This window comes from Phyllostomus hastatus, unplaced genomic scaffold, assembly GCF_019186645.2.
Source record: "Phyllostomus hastatus isolate PE091 unplaced genomic scaffold, TTU_PhHast_1.1 phas_scaffold_385, whole genome shotgun sequence".
NCBI lineage: Eukaryota > Metazoa > Chordata > Mammalia > Chiroptera > Phyllostomidae > Phyllostomus > Phyllostomus hastatus.
Window position 1 is genome coordinate 1,858,430 of NW_025334026.1, and position 23,126 is coordinate 1,881,555.

At 42.2% G+C, this 23,126-nt stretch overlaps 1 protein-coding gene across 2 annotated transcripts in view; it reads right to left on the reverse strand.

Annotated features, from left to right (window-relative positions):
- CPPED1 (calcineurin like phosphoesterase domain containing 1) overlaps positions 1-23,126 on the reverse strand; it is a 125,684-nt gene that overhangs the window by 38,899 nt on the left and 63,659 nt on the right. The window contains exon 3 of one of the 2 annotated variants that reach the window (XM_045819666.1): positions 316-738. In XM_045819666.1, the coding sequence (XP_045675622.1) occupies positions 316-738 (423 nt within the window). Of the gene's footprint in view, positions 1-308; positions 739-23,126 lie in introns of both variants that reach the window. The other variant, XM_045819667.1, reaches the window with a different exon arrangement.

A 23,126-nucleotide genomic window follows, 5' to 3' on the forward strand; every position in this document is an offset into this window, starting at 1 on the left:
TCTGGGGGTAGACGCTGTCACGCTCAGACCTTGCCCCCGCCCTACCTGCAGGGCCCCCACCCTCAGCTGGGAGAGCTACCCACGACTTTAGTCCTTGTAGGCTAGGGTTTATTCCAATGCTTTACAGCCTCTTATTTAATCCACACAACCAGCCTGAGAGCTACTTCTGCTATTTCTATTTTACAGATGGTGACAGAGGTGGGATCAGAAACTAGTTCTGTCTCCAGCCCCATCCCCTCTCCCCTTTGCCAGAAGGATCTGGAAATCTTCTTCAGACTACTCTTCCACCCAGACACCTGGAGTCCCACCTGCTACCTGCTTTGGCAAACTTGTCTGCCATTTCCTTCCGAAGGGTCTTGGGGAGGTTGAAGTAGTTGTCGTCCTCGTCGATGCTTTTGAGGAACAGTGGGATGTGCTGGAAGATGATGACATGCTGGCACTTCTGCTGCCTAGCGGTGCTCAGCTGCTGGTCCAGCCACTGGTCCTGGGCCTGCTTCAAGGCAGGGCACCTGGAGGCATCATAAAGGAGCTGGGAGTTGAGGACAAGGAAGAGGACGCCCCCAACCCAGAAGCTGAAATAGTCGTCTCCCCAAGTCTGCTGGAACTCCGCGACGGTCTCCGGGGTGGGGGTGTTGCCCACGTCGTGGTTGCCGCTGACCAGGACCAGTGGGATCTCACTGCCCACATTCCTGAGCACCCGCTGCAGGTCCTCCGTCTGCTCCTTTCGCCAGGGCGCCCCTGAAAACAAGGGTCACATCCTTTAATGGCCAGGTGGTTTATACATTCACTAACTCAAGATAAGAGGGAATCATCTAGAAATCCATTGAACTGAGCACAAGGAAACTGCAGGAGCAATCACATGTTAAAAACAAATCAACAAGTGATGGGAACTGCTACCCCCCTGGACTGATCTCTCCTTCCCTCTGGATGCCTTGGACTCGACGACTAAGTGGCCACCTGACCCAAGGCTGCTGACTGCATGATGGTGGAGTCGTCGTAATGTTCAACGTTAGTGCAGCTTGATTTTTATCTTGTGTTTAGATGAAAAATAAATTTAAATAGTTGTAACTCTTCTGCCCCATCTTAATGGGTCATGATGTGCACCCCCGCAGTGTGTGGGCCCAGCTTTGAACATTAGTCCCAAACTGAAGTTTTTAATACTACACATGTGGCCTTGTGAACTGTGTGTGCCCCTTTATAGGAAAAATTCTTAGAACATGAATGGCTTGATCAACCAGCACATGCATCTTGCCAAATGCGCCCCACACAGGGAAAGAGGCATTTTATATTCCACCAGTAGTGTGAAAAAGTGTAAGGCCTCAACATCTTAATATTAAGCATATCCTTCCTGGTACACAGGATTCAGTGTGGAGATGATTATTTAGCAAAAAAGGTAGCAAACATGTGGGGACCCTCTTCCCTCAGATTCCTGGCTTCCACATTTCTCATAATAATGCATTAAAACTTTAATAAATGGGTTTTAAAATGTACAATTACACATCTGGGTTTTTTTTAGCCCTTCTGTGCTAATTTATTCAACAAATAACTACTGAGTGCAGACTACGTATAAGGCACTGATTTAGTTAGTAGGGGCAAAATATGAGACCAAGACACACAAATTCTGCCCTTCAAAATGGGGAGTCAGTTTCCACTGTTTCCAACCTGTTTCTGCTGTTATGAAGCATTGCTGAGAAAAGCAAACCAGGGAAAGGACACATTTCCCGCACCACGTTAGTCCTGAGGAATACGCTCAGTGTCGTGCAAAGACAGCCTAAGAAAAATGATGGAAAAGAACCCTACTTCCCAAAGGTTGATGGAAACTCACCTGAAAAAGGTTGCCATAAGCAGATGAAAATTATACCCAATATGTCATTTCCACCATGAATTAAAGAGCAAAAAAGTCTTAATGAAGCAATTACAGCTAAGAAAGATCATAAAGCAGAAATAAAGGAATTCCCCTAGACAGTCATAAAATAGAAAGAGGTGAAATAGGAACAGGTAGAAATAACTTGGGAAAGAAATAAAGAGAAACACAAAACCATCTTAGAAATTATTACTACAAAAAGGTTAGCAGGAGTTGAGATTTCCTTTGCAGCAAGTATATGTCAATTTTTCTAAATATGCCATGTGAGCTTATGAACAGTGTGCATTCTCTAATTGTTGAATATGCAGTTCCTCCTATGTTCACTCAGCCACACTTGGTAATGGTGTGATGCAGATCTCGCATGTCTTTATTCTTTGCCTTTAGCCTATTGATCTATATCAACTTCTGAAAGACTTGGTTAAGTCACCACTACAAATGATTGTGGGTCAATCCATTTCTCTTCGAAAGTCTGCCAACTTGCATGTTCATTTACTTTTAGCTACCTTGTCAGATGCCTGACAGTTGAGGATGTTGTCACGTCAGGACTCTGTCCTCATAAAGACTCATTGGCCAAGGGCAGACGGGGTGACTTAGCGAGAGATGAGTGGAGGAAGAGGGGCTGGCAGAGAGGCGATTTTATGGTTTTCAGGCAGGAGGTAAATAAATAAAAACTAGAACAGGACTGTGATACTAGAAATGGAACGAAAAAAGGCCATGTAAATATGTGCAAGCTTTGTCCTCTTTGTGTAAGAAAACAGAGGAGAGAATATGTAAATGTCTGTCATTGTCTGAACTTGCTACTGTTGGCCACCGTCTTCCATAAATTATTTCCCCCAAAGTGATCATCTCTCTAGTATTTATGTTCTTTACAGACAAACCTTAATGCTCCTATAAAGTGTGTACATACATAATGATGGAATACTCGATTTAACAAAGACTGCTAGGCATTTGGTACATGCAAGACATTGTTCAAGGCTGATGCTGACAAGAGACAATGCAGTGTCCAGGGACAAAGGAGTTCCAGGCCACTTAGAAGCAGGTTTACCTATGGTACTGGCAAGTCCCCTCGGGGGAAGAAATGACCATTCATTCCTGTTTAGAGCTGCTGGGGGATCAGATGGGTGATAGGGTCTTATTTAGAAAGATTGCCTCTTTTTCATTTAAGATTCCACTTTATAATCTGAATTTTGGCACCAGTGGCTATGCCCCTAAATCTTTGGTCTCGTTTGGGATTTTAAATATATGACATAATGAAAAGCTAATACAAGTTTCACAGCTAAACTCCAATACACTCACTGCTCTTTCAAAGTCAGAGGCAAAATCTAAAATGCCCCAGCTATCATAAAGCTAGCAGAACAGAAGTTTTTTGTCTTCAGATAGGCACTTATTCAACAAACACCTACTGTCCCACTGTGGGCTGGGTCATGGCCACATCAGTGTAAGGAATTTAGTTATCTTTGTTCTCAAGGAGCTCAAAGTCCAGAAGGGAAACCAGACATGGCATCACATGACTTGTGAAGTTATGTGATAGAAGCTTTGGCCCTGTGGAAGCACAGGATGGGGTAACCTACACAGCTGAGAGGTGTAAGAGAGTCTTTCCAGAGCATGCAAGGCTCCAATCAAACATCAAAAGGCTTAGAAGGAATTCGGGCCTGCTGAAGAAGGAAGAAAGCTTTCCGAGGCAAAGAAATTGCAGGCTGAAGCACAGAGGCCAGAATGACAACCTGGCACCCTTAGGAAGTGGGGCAGTAAAGAGCGTGCAAGCCAGGGTAACAGATGAAGACAGCTTCCATTTGGGGGTGCCTATTCTGTTCTCAACCAAGTGCTTTTCACAGATGACCTCATCTGCTCCTATAAGAACCCGACACAGTAGAATTACCAAGGCAAATGGGGAAACCAAGGCACAGATAAAGCCCTCATTCAAGGTCACAGAGTTTATAAGATGCTCAATGGATTTTTAACCCAGGTAGGGCTACTACATAAAACACAAGATGTCCAGTTCTATGGAATTTCAAGCAGATAGAATTTTAGCATTAGTGTGCCCCATGCAGCAGCTGTATTTCTGTACTTTTATTTGCTGTATCCGGCAGCACTCAATTCAGATCCCACCTGGGGTTAATCCAGCCTGACTCCAAGCTGCTGTCCTCAGCTATGAATGGAAATGGGTACATACACCATCTCCTGGTCAGATCCAACAGCACTTGCAGGGTGAACACTATGAGGAAGAGGGAGCTGCAGGCGACTCCATCAGTTTCTATGTTGAGATGCAAGACTATGATTTCAGGTCCAATCTCTTAAACAGTCAGCTTGTCCACGTCCTTCTTGATGTGTTACCCACCCACCTGGCAACAACCAAAACGTGTTGCCAATACAATTTGTTGGTCAGAGTACGAGGAGACAGGTCATTTCTTATAGTATTGGCTGGAGTAGAAGTGTTTCCTTAACTCAAATTTGAAAACCAACATATACTTTGACCCCAACATTTAAATATCTGGAAATCTTCCCAACAATATGTGTGAAAAAAAAAGTACAAATAGAAATTTTTATTACAGCCTGTTTGTGAGAGCAGAGCAGGGCAAGGAGTAGGATAAGGGGAGTGAGAGAGACACTGAAGAACCAGCATGCTCAGGTTCATGCATGCGCCGGCCCTGCACCTGCACGATGCCGACAGCGAGTGCCTCCTTCAGTTCTGCCCCCTGGACACCTCACCTGCTTCACCCTTCCCCTAGTCCCGGAGGGTGTCATGGTAGATAATCCAAGTGAACACGGACAGGGGACTGGGTACATAGGTTATGGTCCAGCCAATCATTGAAATACTATGTAGCCACAAAAAAGAATGAGGAAGATCGTCTGTACTGAGGGGGAAAAGGAAGATCAACACCAGCATACCTCAGACATACTGCAGGTTTGGCTCCAGACCATTGCAATACAGCAAGCATCACAATAAAGTGAGTGGTAATCTTTTTGTTGTCACATAAAAACGAGGTCTGCCTGTATGTTGTGCATTAATTTCCTGCCTTTTATGTAAAAGAAAAAAAGCAGAACTACACATAATATGGGCACACACTTTCTTTGGAAGGGTGCCTTAAAAACCGGTTCTTTGTGCTGCCTCTAGGGAGAGAAACTGGGTTGGAAGGAAACATTTTATACATTCTTTATATTCTTTTGTAACTTTTGAAAGTTAGTCCATATAAATAGGTTCTCTATTAAAAATGTAAAGAAAATTATGAAAAAATATGAGGAAGAAATATGCAAATATGCTTAGAAATGTATCTGGAAAAGACACACAAGAGCTTGGCAGTTGTCTCTGGGAGGAAACTGGCACCTGGGGCAGGGCGGGGCAGTTAATTTACCAACTGCCTACCCCTATACAGAACGGAAATCTTCCTCATATGTGTGCATTAGCTTAAAACTTAAAGACACACAAAGACATGAATGTTAACTGCACACACACACACACATGTCATCAGACCACTGTTAGAACCGAAGGAAACTGGATGACTTTATATGATCCTGGCAGGCCCAGACCAGGACTTGGGTCTCTGCACACAGCCCTCCGTCTTCAGGGCCTCTGACCTTGGTCCCAGGGTGGCATCACTTTTCTCCCCAGGAGGTAGCACCCCAGGGAGGCTGATGAGAGCAATGCAGGACCAAGCCTTTCTCACCTGCAGCTTTGCCCTTGGTGGAGAAGGGATCCTTTGGTCTGAAAAGCAAGAATGTCATATTCTCTCGAGTTGTCTTCTAAGCTGTACCTGAATCAGACAGTTAGTTGCGGCTTGGCTGCAACTGCTAGTGAGCTTCTCCTCAACAAGGCGTGCTGTTTCCCTGTGCTCAGTGTGCTTTCCCAGGGGTTTGTGTTTCACCTCAGGACCTTCTTCTTTCCCAGGCCTTGGTTAGTAACATGGGTTCCTGTTTCATTCAGGCTGAAGCTCAACATGATTAAACAAAATTATATGTTGTTATTGTATTAGAATAAAATCCCACTGCCTGGTCCATTTATTCCACAATTAAACTCTTTGAGGCACAGTGAGTTAAAAGCAAACATCAGAGTGAACCTGGGATGGCTATTCATGGAGTATTGCCATAATATTTCAGAAGCAATGGTAAAACTCTTGGAAGGAGGAGATGAACTCTTGGCCATGTAGCTTTTCTTAGACTTTAATGCACTACAATTCACTGTTTACTGAGAACCCAGGTGGGTTACTTCATTTCCAAGAACACAGGTGTCCAAGTTACCCCCACTTGCTCCCCCCCCCCCCACAGCTTAGGGCTTCATCTTCTGAAGGGAAAATAACCACTATGTTTCATTTAAACTATATCTCAACCAGAAGTGCAGGCAGATACCCGAGAAATTCAGTGCTTCTCTGCCAAGCACAAAACATTGTGATAATATACATTTTGTTTTCCTTTTGAGGGTAAAGGAGAAAGAAAGCTGTTGCAAAGTACTGGAGAGTACAGCCTGGTTACAGAAAATATGGAACAAGAAATGAACAGCGAATCCATGGATTTCCTTTCCTCCTTAGCCATCCCAACCCTGGCCAACAATACACAGTGAAGACAAAATTTCACCAGCAACTACTGTTAAAGTTGTTGTTATTGTACTAGAATAAAATCCCACTGCCTGGTCCATTTATTCCACAATTAAACTCTTTGAGGCACAGTGAGTTAAAAGCAAACATCAGAGTGAACCTGGGATGGCTATTCATGGAGTATTGCCATAATATTTCAGAAGCAATGGTAAAACTCTTGGAAGGAGGAGATGAACTCTTGGCCGTGTAGCTTTTCTTAGATTTTAATGCCCTACAATTCACTGTTTACTGAGAACACCTCTGCAACCTTAAAATTATTTCCTCTTTCCTATGGAGGTTTTCTAAACAACAGATATTATGATTAGGTTTTGACTGTTGTGAGTCTGTTTACTGTTTCAGTAAAAAGTTTATCTTCTTTCTTCAACTAGATCTCTATTCTCTGTAGCAACTGGACAAGAAAGAATGTTGCTTAAAGAAAATAAGAACTCTCTATTCCCTAGTCCCTGCAGGCATAAGAACTCTAAGGAGAACTGATGCTGATACACATTCAACCACTGTCAGGAAAATTTAAATTAAATAGGAGGACGACCTTAGTAAGGAGAGACACAGCCATGGGATACAACGAGCTGCTCACTCAGGGGGATAGAGAGTGGACTTCCCGATTCCATACATTTAGCTGCAAAAAGAACAACAAAATCAATATGCCCTCAAGGAAGCACACTGTGGGCAGGCACTTGCAAACCCAATGATTTCTGCAGTTACAGCTGGTGAAGGGGAGGCCGGTAGCTGAAGTCTGTGATGGGTTGCAATTTCCTGTCCTAAAAACTGCTGCTGTACTTTGTCAGATCCTTTCAGACCACAAAGTCTTCTGGGTCTTCCCCAGCTCTGAGAGCCTTCTTCTGCTGGGACTTTGCAGGGACACTGGCCTCCCCACTGACCCCGCTCCTAACGTCAGGCTGTGCAGTGGCGAGCAGTCTCCAGCAGGATTTTCTTTGCACAATGAAGATGCTTGACAGATGAGAGTGGATTTGGTCTAATTTAGGATCAGCCCAGTGCATAAATTAAGAGAAAGACATCACAGGATACACACAAAACACCATCTCAAGCTCCTCCTTCCCTAATTTCAGTAGTGGGTTATCAGCTGGGCAGCCTCAGGACCCATCCTCCGGACTCCAGACTTTCTGATAAAAACAGAAGGTTCAGCAGCTTCTCCACCCAGCTCCAATCCAGCTTCTATACACACACACACACACACACACACACACACACACACACACCACTCCTCTTGTCTTCTGAAGTTTCTCTCCCTTACATAGCTGTGGCCAATCTTTAAACAATTAAAGGTACAACTTGTGGTTTATTACAATCTGTGAAACTACAATGGGTCGTAGCATCTGCCCGGTCTGGACTGAATCCTGCGCCCCTCCCTCCAATTCATATGCTGAAATCCTAAACTCCAGCAACTGTATACAGTATCTTAGCCTTCCCCCAGGAGAGCCAGTCCTTTGTCCTCTCTTTCAATTCCTCTCTGCCCTTGCAAAACCTTGCCTAGTTCAAAACTTGCGTGTTTTAAGACTACACCTGAAATAGAACAGTTTGTGTACCAGCTGAAGCATCCCTGCCATTTTGCAAGCGCACAAAGAGGGTTTTGCATTTCTTCATCATCAGCTTCACCAGCTCTAAGATGACATGACTCCTGACAAATGTTTGATTTGAAGAAATTTGTATTACTTCAAAGCTAAAGCATGAAGAAAGGCTTTTGGGGGGGTATCATGTTATTTTGGGTTCACAGAGCATCAACCTCATTGTTCTACCACTGCTTTACAGATGAGCAAACCAAGGCTTTACTGCACTCATGGGGGTGGGGGACAGGGAATGAGGACTCAGAGCTGGGCTACACGAAGCCCAGGGCTCAGCCATGGAGGGCAGCCTGGGAACTGGCTCGTCAGTGGGGTTCAGAGGTGGGGCCTGGGCGAGGGGGGCAACGTGGCAGTCTAAATCTCACTCTGCAACCTACTGGCTATGCTTTCTTTGGCATTAATCGATGATAAATATGCCCCTCACTATCACTAGTAAGTGTTTGTATTTGCCAGGGCCCCAAGGTAAGCATGTGACATATTATTTCATCGTAATAACAGTCTTGTCACCATCTCTTACTTAACTGTGTGCTGTCTTAATTTTTCCAGGTATAAAGTTGTAAGAGTACACCGGGGTACATATGTTCTTCTGAACTGTTGTTTCAGGGTATAATCCCAGCAGTGGAACTGCCCGGTCAAAAGGCAGTTCCATTTCTAGTTTTCTAAGTAAATTCCATACTGTTTTTCCACAGTGGCTGCACCAGTCTGCATCCCTACCAATAGGGCATAGGGTTCCCTTTTCTTCACATCATCTCACCTATAAGTGGAACCTAATCAACAAAATAAAAAAAAACAAGCAAAAAACCAGAGACATTGAAATTAAGAACAAACTGACAGTAACCAGAGGGGAGGTGGGGGCGGGGATAACGGGGTGGTGGGGGGAAGGGGAAGGGTTTACAGGAACAACTATAAAGGACACATGGACAAAACCAAAAAGGGGTGGGATCAGGGGAGAGAGGTGGGAATGGTTGGGGTGAGGGGGAGTGGTGGGAGGAAAACAGAGAAAACTGTACTTGAACAATAATAAAATAATGTGAAAAAATAGTAAGAGTAAATTTGCTATATCTATTTTCTTTTTTTTTTAAAGATTTTATTTATTTATTTTCAGAGAGGGAAGGGAGGGAGATAGAGAGAGAGAGAGAGAGGAACATCAATGTGCGGTTGCTGGGGGTTATGGCCTGCAACCCAGGCATGTACCCTGGCTGGGAATCGAACCTGGGACACTTTGGTTCCCAGCCCGCGCTCAATCCACTGAGCTACGCCAGCCAGGGCTGCTATATCTATTTTCAATAATGGAAAACAAATAATGACATTGAGGCAGGAGAGTAAGGAGCTAGGAAAATTCTCTGGCAAGGGGAATAGGGAAACTGAGACAAGGTAATTAAACAAGGCCAAACAGCTGGACCAATTTACAGTCAGCTAGTGAATTGCAAGGCCTTATCTTCCATAACCAAGGACACTTGAACACAAATGGTTTATACCTCTCCTCCCCAACCAGAGAATACATAGCGTAAATCACCCTGGGTGGTGGGGAGACAGAGCACAGAGACCCAATGAATGCTATTTGTGCCCACTAAACCCAAGGACGGATGAAGTCAGGGGAACAAATAAGAGAAACCCAATTACAGCCAGAGAGACCCAAGATAAAACTAAAGCAATAAAGGTGACCAGAGAATTCCCCTATCCGTACATTGTGATGCATCAGCATATTAAAAACACACCTGGAAAGCCGATGAATATTCTGCTGAAACTCTTCCCTAAGATTCTCACGCACAGAAAAGAGAGAAAATCTCACAAGACAAAGGATGCCAATGCGGGCTCGCTCTGGAGCATGCCTGTGCCTATTCTTGGGTATGAACTTTTTATTTTCTTTCTCCTAAACTCTAAGGGTCCCCACAAGACTTGCCACCAGGGGAGCAGTGGGCAGCAGCAGTTCGTTCCAAGCTAATCCTCTGAACCTGTCTCCAAGGTTTCCCTGTTCTCTGACTTCCCAGAGAGCTAAGGCAGCCCCACCTCAACCCACTTCTTTCCCATAACGTTTCTAGGCTGTCTCCTGTTGCTTTTTCTATTCTAAGCCCTTACTTGTTTCACTGTCTCCAGCTTTAATAAATGTAATCTCAAAATCACCTGAACTCATGTTGCGAACTCTTTCCTACATGGAGTCAAGAACCCAGAAGGCTGGCCCAACCAAGGCAGACTGGCTCCAGGCTGGTCCCCATCTGGTAACAACATAACATATATGCACTAGGTACCTGGGGGGAGTGTGATGAATGAGGACGTTGTCCTTTCCTGCAAGAAGCTTAGGATTTGTACACAAGGTTTATGCCAGAGATGGCAGGAGGAAGGACAATTCCACTCAGTGTTAAGGACCACCCACAAAGCACGTGTCAGTGAACCACTAAGTGACCATAAAGAGCAAACAGCTCTACAGGCTTTCAGCAATAAACAACTTGACCCCTGAGTTTACCAGGTAAAGTTATTACAACCAAATATGTGTCAAGTATAGGGGAGTTCTAGACTTGTTGAACTACATCTAATTTAATCACTCAGAAGGCATTCTTGCTAGTGGTAATAGGGAATATCTAGCAGCAAAATCCTTTGACTGAACTGTCAACTCTGCTGAAGACACCAGGGAGGCCACCCGACTGCGGGGAGACCTGGCTGTCAAAGCCAGTCCTTCGAGCATCATCGGACAGTAATGTCGAGTCCTCAAGTAAAGAAAAGGATTTAGAATTTCTGAATTCATTACCATTCTGCACTTAAGAACATTATAATATGGATTTATTAACTGAAAAGTTTTGTTGCTTTGTAAATTATCCCCTTGTAGCACCTAGAAGTAAAAGAAAAAAGAAAGACACTACAATTATAAAATTGTTTTAACCTCTCAGAGTGGTGTTTATTTTACAAATGTACACAAAAGTTTTTCATAAATTGGCTGCTGGGTATGCAATTAGGGTTTGTCACAGAAATCACATTTTAACTGGTCCTTAGACCTCAGGCTAACGCACCAACACCTCGTCACCAGTAATCCCCAGCACATACGAGCGCACTAACCCAGCCACCTCAGTCAGAGTCCCAGTCACGCTTCTCTCCCCGGCTGCAATGTTTACTTGCCCAGCAAAACATCTAACGTTTATTATTATTGCCAGATTCTGCGTCTTTTTATCCTTTCAAAAATGACCTTACCAGCTAGCATAGAAACTTAACCACTATTTACAGCTGTAGGTAACAATGATAAGGGGATTTAGTATATTAGAAATATATTCTATAAAATAATATGTATATTAAATGCATCTGATTAGAGGGTTGGTAAAGGTATAATTTTGTGGTTATCTGTACTTAGAGCTATTTGTTATATTAATAGAAGTAAAATGTACTATATTAGTGGTTTTGGGATAATATATCTCTAATATGTGAAGAAGTAGGGGAGATAAAAATAAAGGGTTTGCAGGTTATCTTCTTGAGACCGCAAAGAAAGAGTGAGGTGACCAAAGGTCACATGTGGAGTTTGACCAAATGAAGTAAACAGTTCCCCTGGGTTACTCAGAAGCTCACTGTATAAAAAGAATAAATATGATGGCAGCTATCATTTACGAAATCCTTACCATGTGCTAAGCACCTGAATTATTGCACAATAACAAGCCTGTTACTGTACCACAACATGCTACATGCTTAGTTGACTACATGACTGGAGCTCCTCCTCATGGTGATATTTAATGAGTAAAAACCACATCAAATGAAGTGAACTGTAACCAGGAGAGAAGAAATGGTTCTGTGCCAGTTCTGTAATGCAAGAAGAAAGGGTAAAGAGAAATTCTTAAGTAGAGGACAAAGAGCCAGCTCTCTTGAGAAGGACCTGAGTGGCAAATGGATGGGATATGCAGAGGCTTGGGCACTGAGTGTGCCTGCCATCTTCTCTGCTGACATAGTTGCCACCACTGTGAGCAGAGAAGGTGTCTAGGACTCCTCATTGCCACCCTGCCCAGCCTGTCACCTTCTCTATAAAGGAAGGAGCCTCCACAGGGAGCCCAGGTGGTGGTAGGGGTCAACATACACCATTAGTTCTTTGGGGAAACATGATCTGACTTCCAATTCAGGGCTCTAGAAGTTCCGCCCGGCCTCCTAGTCCTTCTGTACCCAAGCCAAGGGATGAAGAGCTTCTAGGGGTGGGAGAACACCTGGAACATACTTGGAATATAGCAAGCTTAAGTGCTGGGATATTATGAGATTAAAATTAGGGTATTCACATTTGCCTAGACCTGAATATAATATGACCAGCATGAAAATCCTAAACATAATAGTATACTCAGGGTTTTGCAAACCTGGGGGGAAAATTTAAGAGGAAGAATCTCACAAACTGTACCTTCAGTTTGTGTTCTGTATTAATCTTCACCTGATAAAGACTTGGGTCGGAACTATTCTGTTTTGTTGACAATACAGAACATAGAGAACAATGTTTGGATAGCTGTGAAAGGCTGAGAGCAATAAAATCTCACTATTATAAAACCTTTAAGTAGAAATGACTCAGAAAACACAGGGTAAGTGGGTTTGGTGAGACAGAGCTAAAAGCCATCTTAAAATTATAATAGAGACTTCCAGTTAAAGATAGTGGATTGAAAACTGGGCTGTGTCCCTTCCACAAATCCTACTGTAAAGACAGTAAACCCCCATGGACAAAGACAATGGGAAAGGAGAAAGCCACAGAAAAATGAAAACCAAAAAGCAGATGGACAAGTGGTGATGGGCTTAGCCAACTTAGAAAGTTAAATATTAAGCTGGCAATGCGAAAGTCAATAAGTAACCACTTTTGAAAACTCTGGCAGTATTTTCCAAAGTTAAACTTACATCCTCCCAAGAACCCAGCAATTCCACTCCCAGGACTGTAATTAAAGAAATGAGTGTGTAACTCTGCTAAAAAGATATGATATGAATATCACAGTAGCTTTATTCAAAGTTCCAAAATAGAAATGACCCAGATATCCATCAAGAATGGAATGGGTAGCTAAGTGGTGATGTAATCATTAGATAGGTATGACAGCAGTAACAAAGAACTAACTGCTGCTACATGCAACTACATGGATGAATCTCAGTCAGTATGTACAGAAAAGAAGCCAGAAGAGCACGTACTGTATGGCACTATTCTTATGAAGTTAAAGGACAGGCAAACCCAACTGACAGTGACATAAAGGTTACTGACAGAGGCACAGGGACCCTTCTGGTGTGTGGCACACATTCTATTTCCTGATTTGAGTGGTGGTTAAGAGTGGATTTGTATGTTTAAGCTCCTCACTTCAGATTAATTTCATTTTGCTTTATATTAAACCTCAATTAAAAAAAAGAAAAGTAAAAAGATGAATTTTTTAAAATCTGCTATGCATCACAGATACCCCAAAGGCCCAGGAATTTGCAGTGACAGGTAACCTTGGAAATGGGAGTCAGAGAGACCTGAAAAAGAAAGATGGCTTGAAATTCCATGAGGCTGGACTACTGTCCTCCTCACTTTGGCAGAGGTGGGTTTCAGTTTTTGTAAGAAGTCAACAGGGGCTTCTGCAACACAGCAAGTAGAGTTGGGATTGGGGTACAGTAGTGAAGCCAAGAAGATTAAGATGAAAAGTTTACCATGATTTTTTAGCACAGCTTTATGCCTCCATTGGACCCTAGAGACCTCCAAATGACAGCAGCCAGGCAGAGCCCTCCAGCCAGAGGAAGAGTCTACCCTGGGGTCTCTGAGAGCTGAAAAGAAATGACCTCAAGACACTGGGGAAGAGGGGATAAGGAGGGTTGGGGGAAACTATCAATATTCTCAGAGAAAGAAGATACTACATTCATCAAACAATTCCAGAATGCTTTTTTTTTTTATCCTCACCCAAGGACACTTTTTTCATTGCCTTAGAGAGAGTGGAAGGGAGAGAGATAAACAGTTACTGGTTGTTTCCCATACATGCTGAGACCAGGGATAGAACCTGCAATCTAGGCATATGCCCTGACTGGGAATCAAACCCACAACCCTTTGGCTTACAGGATGATGCTCCAACCAACTAAAACATGCTGGCCAGAGACAGGAAGCTACTTTTTAAAAGAGTAATGACCAAGAAACTTCTCTGGCATTAAAACTATGGTAGAAGAAATGGAAATTCAGCAGAAGCTGAAAAGATAAAGTTGTGGAAATATCTCAGAAACTAAGCAAAAAATGGAAAAAAGGAGATAATATTTTAGGACCAGTATAGGAAGCCCAACATCTAAAGATTATAAGTACCAAGGAATATAGAAAAGCTCAAAGAGGAGAGGGGACTTCCAGTCAGGATGGAGGCGTAGACAGACATGCTTTGCCTCCTCGTGCAACCACAAGAAGAAACACTATCTCAAAACAAAACAAAACAAAGCCACCAGAACTGCCAGAAAATCAAACTGTATGGAAGTCCAACAACCAAGGATTTAAAGAAGCCATTATTAATCCAGACAGGTAGGAGGGGCAGGAGGGGAAGCCAGAGCATAGAGAACACGGTGTGACACAGAGAGGTAGCAGTGGTGGTGGTAGCAGAACTGGCAGTACCACATTCACACGTGGTGGATAAAAATTGGGAGGGATACCTTGGGAACAAGTTATCCCAGTGTCAGACTAGACCATGCAACCCAGGGTTCTAGCGCCAGGAAAAGAAAGCCTCATAACTTCTGGCTGGAAAAACCAGTGGGGGTTGGGGCAACAGATGTAACTGCTGGTTACTCAGGAGAGTCCGTTTAAAGGGGCTGTATGGTCTTATATATATAAACCCACTCATTCTGGGATTTAACACCTGGGCAACAGCTAGAAGGCCGCAGTCGCACATGAAAAGTGGGTGAAATAACTGGAAACAGGGCAAGTGCTGGACATGCTCCAGAAACCAGGCAGTGGCACTGTCCCCTCTCTGACCCCTCCCTGCTACACAGTGCCACGAAGTGGTGCAGCAGATTGCCCCAACCTAGTGAATACTGAAGGCTCCGCCCCACACCACTTAACAGATGCACTAAGACAGAGAGTCAAGGCAGCTCTACCTAATACACAGAAACCAACACAGGGAGGCTGCCAAATTGAGGAGACAAAGAAATACAGCCCAAATGAAAGAACACAACAAAACTCAAGAAAAAGAACTAAACAAAATGGAGACAGCCAATCTATCAGATACAGAGTTCAAAACACTGGTGATCAGGGTGCTCAGAGAAACCACTGAGTATAGCAAAAACATAAGGGAAGAAATAAAGGCTGCACTAAGTGAAATAAAAAAAAATCCAAAGGAAATCAACAGTGAAGGAAAGGAAACTGAAATTCAAATCAACGATTTGGAACATAAGGAAGAAAAGCATTCAACCAGAACAGAATAGACAAACAAAAATTTTAAAAAATGAGGAGAGTATAAGAAGACTGTGGAATCTCGAAAAGTGTCAACACCTAAACGATAGGGTACCAGAAGGAGAAAAGGGAGAGCAAGAAATTGAAAACTTATTTGAAAAAATAACGAAAGAAAACTTCCCTAATTTGGTGAAGGAAATACACATACAAGTCTAGGAAGCACAGAGAGTCCCAAACAAGTGGAACCCAAAGAAGACCACACCAAGACATGTCATAATTAAAATGCCAAAAATTAAAGATAAAGAGAGAATCTTAAAAGCAGCAAAAGAAAAGCAGAGAGCTACCTAAAAATGAGTTCCCATAAGATTGTCAGCTGATTTCTCAAAAGAAACCTTGCAGGCAAGAAGGGTCTGGCAAGAAATATGCAAAGTCATGAAAGGCAAGGACCTACAACCAAGATTATTCTATCCAGCAAAGCTATCATTTAGAATGGAAGGTAGATAAAGTGCTTCCCAGACACAGTAAAGCTAAGGGAATACATCATCATCAAGCCATTATTATATGAAATGTTAAAGGGACTTATTTAAGAAAAAGAAACTATGAACATTAAAATGACCACAGTCACAATATCAACTGAATCTAAAAAACAAAAACAAACTAAGCAAACAAATAGAACAGGAACAGGATCATAAATATGGAGATCATTTGGAGGTTTATCAGTTGGGAGGGGGAGGGGGAAGAATGGGAGAAAAGGTACAGAGATTAAGAAGTACAAATTAGTAGGCAGAAAATAGATGGGGGGATGCTAAGAACAATACAGGAAATGGAGAGGCCAAACAACTTATATGCTTGATCCATGGGCATGAACTAAGGGGAGGGAGTGCTGGAGGGAAGGGAGGTACCGGGTGCGGGGGGCAATGGGGGGAACACTGGGACAACTGTAATAGCATAATCAATAAAATATACTTAAAGAAAAAATAAAAACTCAGGGAAATAATTAAAAAACATTTGAAGGCCATGACTTTGTTAAACAGAGTAAGCAGATTTACACCATGGTACATCACAATGCTATTTCCAAACACTGGATACACGGAGAAGATCCTACATGTTTCCAGTCTCACAAAAGGATCAAGAATCAGAATGGAAATGAGTACCTTAAAACCCATACTGAACAAGCAAAAGCAAAAAAGCAAAGCTCATAAAATTCTGAGAGAAAAATGACTTAACCTAATGTTCTATACTCAGCCAAACTACCAAATTATAGATTTAATTTAATTTAATTTAATTTAATGTCAGGGTCAAATGAAGATATTTTCAAATGTAAATTCTTCCTCAGAAGCTATGATGTTCTGATGCATCTGAAAAGAAAGGAAGTGGGAATCCAACAGGAGAGAGAAGGGAAGGTAATCAGTTCCCAGAATGCAGATGGACACCCCAAGGTGACAGCTGTTAATAGGCTTAGAGAGTAAGCAGTCAGGGAGCAGAGGGCCCTAGGAGAAATTTCTTCAAGAAGCTGAAACTGAGAGAATGCCTAATACTGACAGGAAATTTATCCACTTATGCCTTTGGAAAATGACACGGAAGTTGAATTAGTATATTTTAGAAACTAAGACTTTTTATTTTGAAAATGCAAATAAAATTTGCAGAATAATCACGACATACTATATAGCTTAGTTGTGAATAATGCTTAAAATAATGTATATATATAGGTAAACCATTATAAATATTAATACTTGTATAACCAAAATTAGGCTTTAACAAAGATGCAAATGTAGTAAAAGATCCAGAAGTAGCAACATGAATATGCTATTTATAACTATGTAAGTGATTATCAACAAAATTAGCTAAAATAATTGAAGGTAGTGGCCAAAGGAAACTGAGCAAAGGGTAGGTGAGGAGTTGTAAACTGTTGCTTCTCAACATTCTGTGTGCAACTATCTGACTCATTAATCTGCCTGCATATACAACACCGACAAAAATGAAAAACTAAGTCAAAAAGCAAAACTTTAAGTCAGAACACTATTTTTGGTTATAATAAAACAGCAATTTCATAACCTATAAAGGATTACACAATAATTTTTGTAATTAAAAAAAAAATGACTTTCCTGTCCACATGTGAGCAAAGACTTGGTAAGATAACAAGTATCTGGTGGACAAGCAGGAGTTCAGAGAAGGAAGAGAGGTGGTCGAGGGAACAGTTTCCAGAATGAGGGAACAGTATGTGAAAAGCAGTCAGTATGATGAGAGGCCAGGGAGGCCAGAGGAGGATGACGGGAGATGTGGCGGGCAAGGCCAGATCAAGCTGAGCCGCGGACCCTCCATATGCACACGTCTGGATTCTGAGCCGTGGCAGCCCCTGAAGGGTTTTAGAAGGGGTGGGCATGTTCAGGACTGAGGTTTCAAACAATCTCTCTGACTGCAATGATTTTATTGCCCACACCATTTTTAAAGAATGAAAAGTTAACGGATGTCTATTGCCTTACCAAAGAGTTGTATTATTTGTGTGAGGTGTAGAGGCCAGAGGGGCCTGCTGAGTTGTGAGAAGAAAAGGGACACCGGAGAGGGCAACAAAGGGGCTTGAGGTCACCACAGTTGAGGCAGAAACGTACGGAACAGTAGGAGGGGCCAGTTGGAGGGAACACATGAGTAATTTTCTGTCTTCTTGGTATTCGCCCTCAGTGTCAGGAGACATGACACATACCTCCAAAACTAAAGGATCTGGTTATTTTTTAAAATAAACAATCACTAGCATCTTGCTGTACCACGGAAAAATCATGACAGTAAGAATGACTGATGCTTATCAATGATAATATGTTTGATGTAGGCAGAGGACCTGCTAGCAGATGTATCATGATTTGGATTATTCTTCCCTTAGAAAATGCAAGCAATTCAAGGCTCACATCATAGAATCCATGAGATATTCTAAACATCAATCAATAACAGATGGTATGTTCTATTTTGGGGAGTTGTCCTTTAAGCCATGGATATGGAATGGCACCCTTCCATTATAAATAATTTTCTATGAAGTGGATGTGGAGTTAAAGGCAGGAATGCAGGAATGTGCAACTCAAAGTGGCGCTCACTTTCAGTAAAGACAGCCACAGACTGCTCCATGCTCCACTCAAACCTCCTTCTGGGGGACCCATAGTCCTAGATCCACAACCTTCTCCACACAACACACTCTCTAAAACATCAGCCTCTTGAAAACCTTGGCCATCCCCACACCACAAGGCATTACAGAGCAAAACAGTAAAGTATCCTGACATTCACACCAGTGCTTTGTAAGTAATGGGTTCAAGGACTGGACTCTCACACACAAAGCCATGCTCAGACTGGCAGGCTTTCTATTAATGGACATAAGAGCTGTCTGCAGGGAAGTCCTTAGACAGAAGCCTTTATAATGTAGCAACTGTTTCTGTATTGGGAACAGCCATTTGCAAACTCCAGAAGCACTTTAGGCTGTTTTGACAACAGAGATGCCATCGTATGCAGTTTAATTTGGGTATAAAGAGAGAAAATAAAAGGTCAAAGGCAAGGACTTGGCACTAGAAGGAGAATGCAAGGTACCAGATCTTAACTCTTCTTCATACCGGAGCTGGAATACTCTCTGCAGATTGCTAAAAAGTCACTCTTTAAATTACACATTCAATGTAGAAGGGAATGATGTCTTTTGAAGGAAATACATGAAATACCTTTTCCTAAAAATTAAAATATCTCTCCTTTAATAAGTTCTCATATTTGTAGCATACATCACATCACAGAGTAGAATAAATTATTTTCCAGGTCTTGACCCACAAAACTAAAAGAAACAACAAAAAAATATTTTCTCCATACTAACTTTAGGATCAGCCCCAGCCATGGGGGCACTTACTGAAATCCCTTCCCCCAAACGTGCTGCACTTTACTGAGAGCCCTAGCGGGTGTCAGTGTGGTGCTCTGCAGCTTCCCAGGGCCCTGGTTCAGAAGCTTGGGAGTCACTCTATTTGGATGCCATTCAGTCAGGAGGGTTGGGAAGAGAAAAGGAAAAATGAGGATGGTCGCTTTCGTAGTGCCCTCTTGACAAACCTGGACTTGATGCCAGCACACTAGTACTTGCTGGGCAGGAAAAAATCAAGACACAGAAAACGAGCCAGAGAAAGAGGAAACCAGTCATGGTGAACCATAAAATGAAGAAAACATTGGACACTTAAAGAGAACAAACATTACTGGAATAAAGAGGAGACTGGCAAAGAGGGGAGTATACCTTGGTTGTAACTCCACAAAACAGTTACAGAGTCCTCTTAATATTAAGAAGCAGATCCTGAAGCATATCCACCAAGACAATTTTTTTAATAAAAAGAAAATGTTTCTATCTTAAATTATATAAAATAATATTGAAGATATTTTTTACTTATGGTACTATATCATTGTTTTATTGTAGTCAGCATTTCAAAATTGTGAAGGATGGCATGTTTTAATGAAGAGACATTATACAGCTATTCACAATGATGCCTGTAATAACAAGGAGGCTTGTTTGTGTTACATGAAAAATCAGAGCATACAAAACTGCAAATAATTTATGAACTTAGCTATGCAAAAAATGTTTTTTTAAAGACATTTAGGAAGGAAATATGCCAAAAATGTTAATAGTTATTACCCTTGGGTGGTATAGATTATGAGTGATTTTTCTCATTCTTCCAATTTTTTTTCAGTTGAGCATCTATTACTTTTATAATCACAAAAAGACACACACATTATTTTTTGTAAAAACCATGGTACAGAAATGAAATGTCTCTGAATATTTTAGTTCATAAATGCATAATTATAAAGCTGTGGACATGAATACAGATGATCACTGCTTCATTTATTCTGAAACAAGAATGAATGCTGGGATTTTCAAAAATAATAAAGGGCAAAAGCTCCTGGCAAAGTGCTGTTTTCTATTAAAAACAGGAAAAAATTATGCAAATTATTTAGAGTGCTAAGAGTATGGACTGACTGCTGGGAAAATGCTTTTTAAGTACTCTACCATATAGGGCCCTGTCCTAAAAATTATAACCCTGCTCATAAAATGAATGTTACCTTATTAGAGCCCAAATACAAAACTATACCAAATTACAGTGGCAATATTATTAGCAAACAGTTTTGCCAATGTGTTTAATGAAGAAGCTAAATTCTGGCAGGCTAATAATTACTGGACCATGGTAGAAAAACACCAAATGCAGGAGCTTGCATAGGATCAGATGTAATTGCTCCGGGAGGCAGCGAAGCACTGTGGAAGACAAGAGGGGTCCTACAGGGAGGGAGATTTGGGTGAGTCTTGGTTCTGTCCCTTACATAGCTGCGTAATCTTAGGTTAAGTCATTTATTCTCCCTGCGATTCCGATCCTTATTCCAAAATCAGCATAAAGTCCAACTTGCCAGCCAGAACTGCTATGAGGATAAGCAACTGCATGTATGGTCAGAGTGACTAGGAGAGTGGCTCAAACCAGACAACGAATGAGTGAATGAACAAATAATCAGAGCAGATGAGTGTTTTCTCCTTTTTAGTATTGTCTACTGACACCGAAGTACTTGTACAGGTAAGTGCTGCAGCAACAGGGGCGGGGCAGACCACTACCAACTTCCAATTCCACCCCTTTTTTCACCTTGTTCGGCTCCAGTGTAGAGAGGCTGGAAAAGCTACACACATGGTTTCCAGACCCCTTTCTAGCTAAAGGTGACACAGGCAGAAATGGGCCAGGGGAATTCCAGGGAAACTTCTGTTATTTTGAAAAAAGGGGTCAGATGTCACTGGTATTGCCTCCCAAACTTCCTTCTTCTTCTCTTTAAGATGGAGGAGATAGCTAGGCTGCAGCACCCATCTTGCAACCATGAGTTAAGTTTAAAAAAAAAATGCGGCAGACACGCTGATCATGACAGTGTTGAGCAACCTCATCAATGCTAGGAGCTGCCTGCATTTAGACTTGTTACTATGAAAGAACTATAAACTCCAACTTATTTAGGCTACTTTTTGTTTAAATCTGCAGCCAAAAACATTCTGAAAGAATACAAATCATGAATATAAGTAGGTCTGGTCCTTGCTCTCATGGAACTTATTGCCTACTGAGGATAAAGTCAATAAAGAGGTCTCACAAATAAAGGTAAAGTTATAATGCATTATTAGTGTTATGAAAAAGGGGCTACCTGATATACTTCACGTGTCAGGGGTTTTGAGCCAGCTGAGTGGTCAGGAAAGCTTCCCTGAGAGGTCATGATGATACTGGAGAAGGTGAAGGGTGAAGGAGACACTTCTCAGCAGAGTGAATGCCAGGTACGAGGCCCTGTGGCAGAACAAGAGTATGAAGTGTGGGGCCTTAAAAATGGCAGTGGGCTGCTTCACAGAGAGCATGAGGAAGTACAACACAAGATCAGACCATGAACAAGTGGGAGGGGGGAAAGAAGGAAGGTGGGGAGAGCTAGGGGGGTGGGCTGGGATGGGGGTAAAAGGCAGAAAACTATACTTGAACAACAATTAAAAAAATAAATTAAAAAGTACTTGAAAAAAAAAAAGATCAGACTATGGCAGGTGGGCAAAGTCAGACCTCTTTTGACCTTGTATTTTTTTAAGTATTCAGTCCTCCCACCCCTCAAGAGCAAGGGGAAGCAACATAAGTGAGTTTGGCAAAGAGGTGACGTTTTCAGTTTGGATTTGATGGTTGTATATCTCCCTGTGGGTGTGGTGTGGTATATGAGACAAAAAGAAAGAGATTGAGAATACATTCTTTGGCCAACACTGCCAACCACATACCCAATATCCATTCTCCCTTCTTCTTTGCCATCAGAAACCAAATTTTGTTTGGAGCCGCAATGTGCCACGCCCAGCTTAAGGACAGTGACTGGTCCAAGCCAATAAGCACAGCCCTCTTCCTTTTTTTTCTAAGACTCCCTGAAGTCCAGGAATGGTCATGTGACCTGGATCTGGCTGATGAGACCTCGGAAGTCCAGCTGGTGGTGGCAGTGGGCTGGGGGTGAAGGTGTGTCCAGAGGGCACAATCCTAGGTGTTTGCTCTCCTGTTAAAAGAGAACCATATGTGGTCAATATAGCCATCTTGAGACCACACAAAGACAAACAGGAAGATGAAAGCCAGTATGCTAAGAGTGACTGTGTTTAAAGTCAGGAAGACCCTGGGCCCCCAAGGTAACTATATGTGTAAGCTACCAACACTTGGGTGGCCTGTTAACTGCAGCCAAACACTTTCCTAAGTGATGTACTGTCTTTTCTCATCTAATCAAAGGAGAAAAGGCAAAGAGTCCACACCTATTCCATATGCTTGGTAAGGAATTTGCTTAACAGTTCTAAGGAGCCTGCATTACACTAGGTAATATTCCCATTTCAAAACTAGAGAATTGCCTGAAACAGCAATATAATGGGAACCAATTATGAAAAAATACGACTATAACTTCAGGCCAACTAGCTGGATGGTACTTATCATGGAGTGGGTAGGACACGAGAGGAGGTAAATCACCAGAAAGGGCTGTTCTGCCTCATAAAGTGCACCAGAGACACTCAGAATGGTTTCATATTTTAGAAAATGGGCAGAAAAAATAAGTCCTTCTTCGAAGGCTTTTCTGTAAAATAAGTGAATTGAGATAAACCTGTTTATGGTGAGCTGCGGAGAATCATACGTGAGCGAGGAGAGATGGCAGTCATTTTGAGCGATAAAGGGACTCCATTCACTGTGGGTGCGAGTTAAGGTATTTTAAGCTCAATTCACAGCAGCTTTTGAAATGGGCATGATTATTTGCTT